Raw genomic sequence first — 12911 nt, 5'->3', positions numbered from 1 at the left:
GGTAGAGTTCTATCAAAGGTAGAACTCCACCTCTCTAAACCTTCTACTTTATCCTCTCTTTATCTTGTTATTATTTTATATTATTTAATTAATCTTTTTATTAGAGATTTATCTAGAGGGTGACGCCCCCTCTAGAGAATCCATCTAGGTGGAGTTCATGTAGAACTCCATCGTATATATTAAATAAATTCAAAAGTTAATTCATTATTATATTTTATTAATTATTAAATAATTTATTTTAAGAATATTCCAAAGGGTGTCGCCCCCCCCCCCCCCTTTGAGGTCCTCTTAAAGTGGAATTCTTACACAAATTAACCTTTAAATTGATTTTAAAGTCTTAAATTGGTTGTACTTAGATTTCGGATCCAAATCCAAATCCATATGGATCCAACTTGGACTAGATCTTAGTTAATATGGGTCCTAGACTGGGTCCAGATCCATATCAACTTGGATCAAACGGATCGGATCAAGTCTGATCCAATCCAGAAAAAGGTAAAAATAGAGGCAGTCATTTTTGAAAAACGCAAGTTTTGGGTTAACCGTAACCCAATTTAAGAAAAACAAAATACCAATGTTCTCATAATTACGAGACGCATCTAACGGTATACTTACCTTATTTTCGCTCTGAAATTTTCCTGAATTTAACATGAATTTCTCTCGCTTTTCGCTTGAATTTAAAGGTTAAAAATGAAAATTTTTACAAATATTAATTGTCACGTTTTGGTCTTGTCAGTGGGCCATGGGCCACGCCCAAACCCAGCTGGCGTCACCTATATTTGAGGATATTTTTCATTATTTTTATAATATTCATTAAAGTACTTAGTCAAAATTTCATAGTTTTTGAATTTAAAAACCATGGAAAAAGACACGATATTACATGTAGGAGATGACGGAACATTCTCTTTTGTCCATGATGACAATCACGGTGAAGAAGATGACTTGAAGATGACCACCACCACTAGGAAAACATGATCAAAATGGCTTTCAAATAACAAGAGCTCTAGGCTCTGATACGATGAAATGAAGTGAATAATAATCAGAATAGAATGCCAATAACAGCTATAAGAGATCACAAACACACATAGACCACATACAATCTCATTAAGGAGACAATCACAAGAGCACAAATCTTATGAGTCACAATGTAAAAAATATAAATTTATATAACCTCAAATATGCTTGTAAAAAGGATAGCTTTACACCAAGAAGAATAGCTCTATTAATAGAGCCAAGAGAGGGCAAAGGGAGGTAGTTGGGCTGCCTCCAACAGTCAAAAATATGGCTGTTGGGAGCAGTCAACCCCAACAGTCATATTTGACTTTAACAGTAAAAAACAAAAAACAGAAATAAAATTAAACAAAATTATAAAACAGTCTCTACTAGACTGTCCCTATTACAATAGGGGAAATGACCAAAATACCCCTGATATATATAGTCATATTTTAACAACAATACCTGTCAAGGGTAGAACCAAGTGGAAGAGAAAGACGTTTTGACAGCTCCACATAACCACCTCTTGTATAGACATATCCTGCAATAAGAAATCAAACTTCAGATAAGTGATGTTAAAATATATATATATATATAGGAAAATATAAGGTGGTTTTGTACCATGATACCATATTGTGGTACACATACTTGTTTGTATGGATCTAGCCAGCAAATGTTAGATCTAACCACACAAATGTGTTAGCATCGTTTATTTACTATGTTAGAAGGTTTTATTATGTCTAATACATCATAAGATCCTATTTTTTAGACTGAAAATCAACGGCTCACAATTTATGAAAATAAGGGTAGTCTAGAAATGGTATAAAACATCATATCTCAGTTAACTTTAACACATGGAAACAGTAATTAGAACATGTTAAACACGATCCAAAGGTTAGATTTTGCATTGGGAGCTTAGTTAGATCTATGTAAATCAAGTGTGTACCACCATAAGTTATGTATATATATAGTAATGATAGGGTGCTTCGGAGCACCTAGTCCCACTTAATTAAAGCTTCAAATTTTCAAAAAAATGAGCTTTTTTTGTTGATCAGACCTTACAAATATGATCTATGATCATTATTTAGTCTAAAACAAGTTTTGGATCATGTCATGATGACACACTGACATACATGCAGGTTTTTTATGATCTTCAAAAATCAACGGCTCACAATGTACCAAAATTTTATGACTTAAAAAAACTTAATTTTATGACCAACAAACATGATTCCTATCAAATAAACTATGTTAAGTACATCTATAAGGTCTAAGGTCGAATTGAGAAGACACAACCTGTAACTATGATTTCGAGTAGGTGGGAGTAGGTGCTTTCAGAGCACCGTAATGTTATATATATATATATATATATATATAGAGAGAGAGAGAGAGAGAGAAAAAGTGGTAGTTGTGCAACCCTTAGGTGCACAGCTATGAGTGGAATGCTCTTGAGCGTCCATCGCGCAAGTGATGGACGCTCAGCATCTTTTTCAAGCAAAAAGCGTTGTTCTGCGTCAAAATCGCACAAAAAAGACCTTTAGCTATGGCTTTCAAAATCGCGCAAAAAAAGACCTTTAGCTGCGGCCGAAAACTTCCGCTAAAGGTCTATTTTTCTGCTGGGACCTTTACCTACGGTTGAAACCGCTGCTAACGCTCCCAGGGATGTGCACGTCAATTTTAAAAAGGTGATTTAGTGACGGTTTCAACCGCCGCTAAAGGTCCCAACGGGAAAACGAGCCTTTAGCGATAGTGTAAAATTGCCTCTAAAGGTCTGTTTGCACAATTTTGATGCTGAACAGCATTTTTTGCACGGAAAAGTCGTTCAGCGCAGCAGCGTTCCACTCGTAGTTGCGCACCTAAGGGTTGTGCAGCTACACATCTCTCTCTCTCTCTCTCTGTATATATATATATATATATATATATATATAATTTATTTGTCTAGATTGCAATCTAGGATGTTGCATATGTATCCTTTCATTTGTGTATTTGTCTTCTTTGATTTTTTTGTGCATTTGGATTTCTATATTTTTCTTGTATATTTGTTTGCCCAAAAAAGGGCATTTCAGTAATTAGGTTCCTAGTCGTTAGAGTATCCTAACGACTAGCTCAACTAGTTAAACTAGTTAACCAAGCTATAAGGATACTCTAACATCCTATGTAATCAAAGGTGCCGACCAGGCGGCTAGTCGAAGGAAAAACTAGGAATAGGCCGTATTTCTAGTTTTCCCCTTCAGAGGTACCAATTTTTCCGCCTAGTCGGCCTTTACCTAGGCGGGAAAAACGGTACCCTGCAACTTGCTATGTGCATTTTTTGCTTTTTTTTAATTAATTTGTTATGTGTGTTTGTTTATATAGATGTGACATTGAATTGTTATGTGTTTCTTTATGTATGTAGAAGTGTCTTAATTTTTTGTCAGGTTTCGTAATATAACAGGTTTACTATGCAGTTATGCTTCATGATAGTGATATTTTGTACTTTGTGCATTTGTTGATTAATTTTATGTTGGATACATCTTTGTTGTTAGTCTTAATAATATTTGGGCAGGTTTTGTAATTTAACATGTTTACTATGCTTGATAATAGCAACATCTTATGTTTCATGCATTTATTGTTGATTAACTTTATGTTGGATATATGTTTGTTGTTAGTTTTAGCACTTTGTTTTAAGAATTTAAATTATTTATAAATTATTTGGCATTTGTTGATAGTTGTTTGCTTTGCTTATTCAATTGTTTTTAATATTTAAGCAGGTTTTGTAATGTTGAACATGTTTTTTTTGTCTATTGCTTATTGTTGACTGATTTTATGTTGCATATATGTTTGTTACTAATTTTAGCAGTTCATTTGTATATTTTTTATATTTTATATTTTTATATTTTTTTAATTAAGGTACCGACTAATTCGCCTAGTCTCCGACTAGGGTTTTTAGGGGTCCACCGACTAGGCACCACCTAGCGCTTTTGACTACATAGTTAACGTCTAGCTTGCTTCATGCTTTTCTTAAGCATTTTAGTAATAACAACAACAACAACAACAACAACAACTACGCCTTCATCCCAAAACAATTGGGGTCAGCGATATGAACCAAAAAAGAAATTCATTTTGGGTCTTCCACATGAATCCTTTTCCTCCAATCATTTCTATCCAACGCCATGTCCTCGGTGAGGTTCAAAGCATTCATATCCTTTCCTATCATCTCCATCCAAGTCTTCCTAGGCCTACCCCGACCTCTTTTAACTAATATATTTTCCCATTTCTCCAACCTTCTAACTGGAGCATCATTAGGCCTTCGCCGAATATGTTCAAACCACCGTAAACGATTCTCTCGCATCTTATTTTCAATGGGTGCAACACCTACCTTCTTACGTATCTCTTCGTTCCGAATCTTATCTTTTATTGTATTTCCACACATCCATCTAAGCATCCGCATCTCAGCTACACTCATTTTTTGAATATGATGTCTCTTGGCAGCCCAACATTCCGTACCATATAGTAAAGCGGGTCTAATAGTCGTCCTATAAAACTTTCCCTTCAACCGCAATGGCATTCTACGATCGCACAGCACTCCAGTAGCACTTTTCCATTTCATCCACCCAACCTTTATCCTATGATTTACATCTCCATCAATTTCTCCATACTTTTGAATGATGGATCCCAAATATTTGAAATAATCATTCACCGGTATATCTTGCTCACCAAGCTTCACTACACTCCCATCACTACTTCGTTGCTTACTAAACCGACATTCCATATATTCAGTCTTACTCTTACTCAACTTAAAACCTCTAGCTTCCAATGTCTGTCTCCATAATTCTAACTTAGCATTAACCCCAGCTCTAGACTCATCAATCAAAACAATATCATCAGCAAACAACATACACCACGGTACATTTTCTTGAATTGATCTCGTAAGCTCATCCATCACTATCGCAAATAGGAAAGGGCTTAAAGCAGATCCTTGATGTAACCCAACCGTTATCGGAAAATTGGTTGTCACCCCTCCACAAGTGCGGACATTGGTTACTACTCCTTCATACATATCTTTAATTATACTAATGTACTTGAGAGAAACACCTTTCTTCATCATTGTCCACCAGAGAACGTCCCTAGGTACTCTATCGTATGCCTTCTCTAAATCAATAAAAACCATATGCAAATCTTTGTTCCTCTCTCTATATCTTTCAATAAGTTGTCTAAGAAGATGTATAGCTTCCATAGTTGATCTTCCAGGCATAAAACCAAATTGATTCTCCGATATCATGACAACCTTCCTCAACCTAGACTCAATCACCCTCTCCCAAAGTTTCATAGTATGACTCATGAGTTTTATACCACGATAGTTTGTGCAATCTTGTATATCACCCTTATTCTTATATAAAGGCACCAAAGTACTCTTCCTCCACTCATTAGGCATCTTATTTGTTCGCCAAATCAAGTTAAAAAGATTTGTCAACCATTCTAAACCTTTCTCTCCCAAGCATTTCCAAGCCTCTGGGCCAACTGCCCTTCTTGATTTCATTTTCTTCAAAGCCTCTGCAATTTCTTTCTTTTGAATCTTGCGCATGAAGTCACGATTTATCTCATGAAAAGGAATGGAGAAGTCTCCAAGATCTTGAGCATGACTATCATTAAATAGCTTATCAAAATAATCTTTCCATCTCTCCTTAATCTCCTCATCTTTGACTAAAACCCTTTGCGTTTCATCTTTGATACATCTAACCATACCCAAATCCTTCGATTTCCTATCTCTCATCTTTGCAAGCCTATAAATATCCTTCTCGCCTTCTTTGGTATCCAACTTGTCATAAACCTCCTTATATACCTTAGCCCTCGCGTTTCGAACAACTTTTTTAGCTTCCTTCTTTGCTATCATATACTTCTCCAAATTCTCATTATCACGACTCTTACTTAGATTTCTATAACACTCTCTTTTAACCTTAATAGCTAATTTGACATCCTCGTTCCACCATGATGTATCCTTACCTAGTGGTGCACCGCCTTTAGACTCACCCAATACCTCCTTAGCTACTTTTCTCATACCACCCGCTATCTTATTCCACATTGATTCTGAATCCTCCTCGAGACACCAATCAACTTCCTTAACTACCTGCTCTACAAACATTCCTTGTTTAGCTCCTTTCAGTGCCCACCACTTAATTCTAGGATCTATCCTATGTCTATCCCTTTTGCGGCATTGTCTAATTCTAAGATCTAAAATTAAGACTCTATGTTGTGTAGCTACACTTTCTCCTGGTATAACCTTACAATCGATGCAACAACCCCTATCTCTCTTTCTAAGTAGGAAAAAATCTATCTGACTCGTATTAACCCCACTTTTAAATGTTACTAGGTGAGACTCCCTCTTCCTAAACCAAGTGTTTGCTAAGATCATATCATAGGACAAACAAAAATCTAAAATCCTTTCTCCACTTTCATTTCTTTCTCCTATACCATAGCCTCCATGGATATTCTCAAATCCATCCCTACTAATGCCTACATGTCCATTAAGGTCACCGCCGATGAAAAGCTTTTCTCCATAAGATGTCTCTTGTACTACTCCATCTAAATCTTCCCAAAATTGATGCTTAATGGAATCATCTAAACCTACTTGAGGTGCATAAACACTAATAATATTAATAATATCCGTACCTAATACTAATTTAATAAGTAAAATTCTATCACCCTTCCTACGGACCTCAACTACATTATCTATAAACTGACGACTCATAGCAATCCCTACTCCATTCCTATTCCTATTTATTCCTGTATATCAAATCTTATATCCCCAAGGTTCTATCACTTTAGCTTTCTCACCTACCCATTTGGTCTCTTGAAGACATAAAATATCAATCTTTCTCCTACACATAACATCTACTAACTCTACCAACTTACCAGTTAAAGACCCTATGTTCCAAGTGGCTAACCTAATTTTATGGTCTTGGACTAACTTCTTTACCCCCACCCGTCCAACAAAGTGAGGGAACCCTTGCCTATTTGACACCACACCCGGGCGCCGGTGTGACGCGTCGCTTCTGGGCGACGACCTAGCAACCCTTGCACATTTATCACTGCCTCCGGGCCTAGAGAGTACAGCGCGTCGCTCAGTAGGGAACGCCCCAACGAAATTCTCATATTGGTTCATTTTCATAGGATATGACAAAGTTTTTATGCTGGCTGTCACAGGCCTACCGCAACCCTCCTCCTTTATCCGGGCTTGGGACCGGCAGTGTATAACTACACAGGCGGAGTTATTTTAGTAATAAAATAAAATATTTTTTTATTTTAATTATTGAAGCCTTTGGCTATTGTGATCCTTGTGAGATATTTTCCCTTTAAGTATTTGATTGATTTTCTTCACACTTAGTGCCTTGTGTTTGTGAGGCTTTGTGCTCGCCTACCTCTTCCCTACATGGTATTAGAGCTATTGGCTCTTGATCCTTGAGACCTTTATTCGTGGTTTGAATTGATTTTCTTGACACTTAGTAACTTGTGTTTATGATCAAAGCCATTGGTTCTTCATCCTTGAGGCCTTTATTTATAATTTGAGTACTTGTTACATTCTTACATGTGGCATTGGTGGCTTCAAGTGTCTGTGGTGCCCGTGTTTGGAGGCTCCTCTGTTTCTCATTCTATCATCCTTCATCCTCCTTATTTTCATAATCGTGGAAGACAAGGAATTCATCGCCATTCTCACTTTCAAGATCAAATCTTCAAACTATGTGGTTGGGCATTCTACCATGGAACACCACATAGGGGAAGAGGACTTTGGAAATTGGTTTTGAGAAATCGCTTCAACTTGTTCTAACCAAGAATGTAGAGTGGAAACCAGAGGAACTTGAAGGAGAGGAGAAGACTAAGGACATGTTTGTTGTATCCCTTGACTAGAAGTCTAGCATTATACCTTTCTATGTCCCATCTGCTGTAATCTTAATCTTGTACACTCACAACAGCCAACTATATTTTTGCCCTTGGGCAACTTAACGAACTCCCAATCCTTCATTCTATCCAGTGCACTTAGCTCCTCACTCATAGATTGCTGCCATTTTGGCTGCAAAACAACTTCATTATAAGATTTTAGCTCATGATACAAGTAGTTCAATGCTAAGAAAGCTTTGAGAGATACAAAAAACATACTCGTAGAAAATAAAGTGTGTGGGGGAATATGATGGATACTTAACATACTTGAAAAGGAGGTGGTTCAGGTGTTTATGTATCTGGATCGGCCTGAACATGTTAATGAAAGAACGACCGAGTAGAAAGATGCTACTATAGGTCATCATCCTATTCGCCTTCCCCATTAGGTTCAATGCTCGTCTAACTACATTGTCTTATAATAGGGCATATGCTCCACAAATTTAACATGTCTGGACCCAAATTCTCTTAGCTATAAGATCATAGCAATGATAACATTTTTGTCCTTCAAGAGACCATATAAAGCAACACTTCACAATTTTAGGGGATAGTTTCTCCCTGTTGAGTAATTGGTAAGCGACACTCCTTAGGTCATTGTTGCTATCTTTTCAATGTCCTCGGTACTCGTCATCACCAATGGCGGTTACTATCGTTGGTAATTGATAGGTGAAACTCCTCTTTCAACGACACTGTCAATGATACTCCTTTTATGAAAATAACAACTCCTTCAACAATGATACTCCCCTTTTGGCAGCAACACTCTTTTTCTGCAATGGCATCAACAGTGACACTCTTTTTAAAAGACTTTTGAATATACTTGGTGCATGTCATCACCAGTGGTGGCCATTGTAACTGGCAATTTGTAAGCAACACACTTTTTTAGGTCAGGATCACTAAGCATTGGAATCATGTTAATCAGGTTGTTGTCGAAAGAACGAATGCCGTTCATGGTGTCATTGTCGAAAAAGGAGTGTCGCCTACCAGCTACCAGCATCTGTAACCACTATTGGTGATGACGAGTACGAAGGACATTTAACAGTCCCTAAAAGGGAGTGTCACTACTACTCTATAGCGATGATGACCTAAAGAGGAGTGTCGCTCACTAATTACCACCGCCGGTGACCGCTGCTAGTAATAACAAACACTGAGGACATTGAGAAGCCCTTAAAAAAGAGTGACATTATGGATGTTGTTGCCGAAAGAAGAGTGTTGTCAGTGTTGCTGTTGAAAGAGGAGTGTCGTTAATAGTGTTATTGCTGAAAGAAGAGTGTTGCTTCAAAAAACAAAGTGTTGTTAAGGGTGGTGTTGTTGAAAGAGTGTGACTTATAAAAGGTGAGTGTCACTAATGGTGTCGTTGCGGAAAGAGGAATTATGATTCCAAAAAAGGAATGTTGTTAATGGTGTTCTTGTTGAAAGTCGAGTGTCGCTTCCAAAAAAAAGAGTCTCTTCAAAAAAGTGTTGTTGATGGTGTCTTTGTTGAAAGAGGAGTGTCGCTTAAAAAAGGAGTGTCACTGATGGTGTCATTGCTAAAAAAGGAGTGTAGCTTCCAAAAAAGGACTGTCGTTAATGTTGTTGTTGCTAAAAGAAGAGTGTCGCTTTCAAAAAAGGAGTATCACTAATGATGTCGTTGTTGAAAGATAAGTGTCACTTCCAAGAAAAAAAGGAGTCTCGTTGATGATGTTGCTGAAAGAGAAGTATCACTTCCAAAAAAAGAGTGTCATAGATGTAATCAAGTATGCGGAATTACAAGGATAAGGTGCAAAAGTACCAAACAAGTCCAATAGTAGCCAATTACAAAGGCACAATAGGCACAAAAGTGCATAAGCAAGAAGTCCACGATGGAACAATACACAAAGCCTCCATAGGGCAACACCAACAAGTAAAAAAATAAAAATATTATTGAAGAGATGCTTGGAATACAATGTATGGAATAGGGAAAACACATCCTTATTTATATACATCAAAAGAGAGGGGACGCCATTGAGAGCTCCCCTCGTAGAGTTGTTGAGGAGCTTATGACCGTTGGGGCCCCCAACGACTCTATGAGTGGGGCCCCAAAAGGCAAATAAAAAAGAAATAAAAAAACAACTTAAGAAATATAGAAAAAAAACTAGAAAATAGTTGTTTCTAGAAAATAACTATAATTACATGTGAAAAGACAAAAATGCCCTATCGGGCAAACTAATACAAAATAGACTTAATATATATATATTTTAACACTCTCCCTCAAACTTACAGGAAAATAACTGAAAATTTGCTAAGGAGAAACATAAATCGAAGAGCATGAAGAGCTTTTATAAAGAAATTCGCCAACTGGTACTTGTGACGTATGGCACTAATGATGTCGTTGTTGAAAGATAAGTGTCACTTCCAAGAAAAAAAGGAGTCTCGTTGATGATGTTGCTGAAAGAGAAGTATCACTTCCAAAAAAGAGTGTCATAGATGTAATCAAGTATGCGGAATTACAAAGATAAGGTGCAAAAGTACCAAACAAGTCCAATAGTAGCCAATTACAAAGGCACAATAGGTACAAAAGTGCATAAGCAAGAAGTCCACGATGGAACAATACACAAAGCCTCCATAGGGCAACACCAACAAGTAAAAAAATAAAAATATTATTGAAGAGATGCTTGGAATACAATGTATGGAATAGGGAGAACACATCCTTATTTATATACATCAAAAGAGAGGGGACGCCATTGAGAGCTCCCCTCATAGAGTCGTTGAGGAGCTTATGACCGTTGGGGCCCCAACGACTCTATGAGTGGGGCCCCAAAAGGCAAATAAAAAAGAAATAAAAAAAACTTAAGAAAATATAGAAAAAAACTAGAAAATAGTTGTTTCTAGAAAACAACTATAATTACATGTGAAAAGACAAAAATGCCCTATCGGGCAAACTAATACAAAATAGATTTATATATATATATATATATATATATATATATATTAACACTCTCCCTCAAACTTACGGGAAAATAACTGAAAATTTGCTAAGGAGAAACATAAATCGAAGAGCATGAAGAGCTTTTATAAAGAAATTCGCCAACTGGTACTTGTGACATATGGCAATGTAATAGTTCATCTCAGATATTCATTATGTACATAATGACAATCCATTTCGATATGTTTAGTTTGCCCATGGAAGGTGTGGTTGCTTGCGATATAAATTGCACTCTTATTTTTTAAGCAAATCTTCGGAGTTGAGATCAAGCTCCATGATTGTTGTAGTCATTGCACGATATTTAGCTTCAGTGGAGGATGATAATACTTTATGTTGCTTCTTGTATCTCCATGAAATCATAGTGACCTAAAAATACATAAAACTGATAGTTGAGACTCTATCATTGGGATTTTTACCTCACTTAGCATTAATACAGACATTTAATCAAATGAAGAAGATGAGGATAAAAAAACCTCCTTGGTTATAGTATTCTTGATGTATCTGACAATTCTCAAGAGAGCACTCATGTGCACAGTGGTAGGAGCATGCTGAAACTGACTGACAGAGTGAACTGCAAGAACTACGTCTGGCCGAGTGATGAATAAGTATGTGAGTGACCCAACAAATTGGCGGTAAGGAGTAGGATCTTAAAGTAGAGTCTCATCTTCCAACCTCAATTTAACATTAATTACTTATGGGGTTTCTATCTTTTTAGCATTTGTAATACCAAACTTGATACAAATATCAACAACAATATTCATTTGAGAAAGAATGTACCTTCTGGGAGAGTACAAAACTTTAATACCTTAAGAAGTATCTTAAAAAACCTAAATCAAACATATCAAAATTTTCTTTTAAAATATTTTTAATATCACTCATTTCTTGTTTGTCACTTTCAGTGATAATCATATCTACATAAAGTAGAAGGATAACAACCATAGTTTCACGGGTTTAGAAGCGAAGGCCCCCGCGACGTAGCTTCGGGTAATCACAAACACCGAAAGCACACCTTTTTAGCGCACAAGAAATGCACCACACGCGCACAAGCGGAAGCAAGAGTACGCGCATGCATAATCACAAAGAGAGCAAAGAGGCAAGGATGCAAAAAGCTTCTTTATAGATACTTGAAAGTAAAGTACTTCAAGAGGAGAAGAGAGGGTCCGAATACACAGGGTTCTTAAGCCGTAAGGCCTTGTGGGGCACTCGAGAGTGCCAAAGAGGTATATACATCAGAAACAAAAAGGTGAAAAACAAGACGGTCCGAAACACGCTCCCCCGCCTAAGTTGGCGCCGTCCTCGATGCTAATTGTTCATGGTGGTCTTCTATAAGCTATCGATGCTGAAACATGTTGTTGACCTTCTCCCAGGTGGTTTCACATTCTGGCAATCTCTTCCACTGCACTAAGTACTTTTTACCTTCCCCAAGATAGTTTTCGGAATAGTTGAAGATGACTTCAGGTTCTCTACTTGGTACGCTGACCGTTAGGGTGCACGCTGCGGAATGAGAGCACGTTGAGGCATGCACCGTTGAGGGTCTCCTTCGTCTTCGTGGAACGGCTTCCAGTTGCATATGTGGAATACCGAATGCACTTGAAAGTTTGTCGGCAAGTCCAGCCGGTACGCCAAGTATCTCACGCGCTTGATATTGGTGAAGGGACCATCATACTTGCAAATAAGGCCTCGGTGGTGGCCCTGAAAGATAGTTGTGCGATCGGGAAAGAGCTTAGCCAACACCTTATCTCCAACACGAAATTATGTTGGTCGACGCTTCTCATCTACCCATTTCTTCATGGGCTTAGTCGCCTTGTTTAGGTATGCCTTTTGCTAACTTTGTCTGATCTTGCCAGTTCTTGACGAACTGGTATGCATAAGGCGCTTTTCCACGTCCTCTCGCAGCAAGAAAGTGCGGAGTCTGCGACTGTTGTCCGGTTGCAACTTCGAATGGACTGTGGCCGGATGACTCACTCTTTTGGAGGTTGTAGCAGAATTGAGTTGCATCAACTAAATCAACTCAATCCCTCTAGTTGGCACTGAGAAAGTGTCGCAGGTATTCCTCCAACATGCCATTGAT

At 37.5% G+C, this 12911-nt stretch overlaps 1 protein-coding gene across 5 annotated transcripts in view; it reads right to left on the bottom strand.

The window, feature by feature from the left end:
* The window catches only part of LOC149823502 (protein HIGH CHLOROPHYLL FLUORESCENCE PHENOTYPE 173, chloroplastic-like), a 132498-nt gene that overhangs the window by 93822 nt on the left and 25765 nt on the right, over nt 1-12911 (bottom strand). For all 5 annotated transcript variants that reach the window (XM_090018882.1, XM_090018884.1, XM_090018885.1 and 2 more), the window contains exon 4: nt 1456-1531. In XM_090018882.1, coding sequence (XP_089875008.1) covers nt 1456-1531 — 76 coding nt within the window. The remainder of the gene's footprint in view (nt 1-1455; nt 1532-12911) is intronic.

The sequence above is a fragment of the Nuphar pumila genome, chromosome 10 (assembly GCF_984573655.1).
Source record: "Nuphar pumila chromosome 10, dmNupPumi1.hap1.1, whole genome shotgun sequence".
Taxonomy (NCBI): Eukaryota; Viridiplantae; Streptophyta; class Magnoliopsida; order Nymphaeales; family Nymphaeaceae; genus Nuphar; species Nuphar pumila.
The sequence above is the reverse complement of the archived record's forward strand: the minus strand, read 5'-3'. Positions and strand labels throughout refer to the sequence as shown.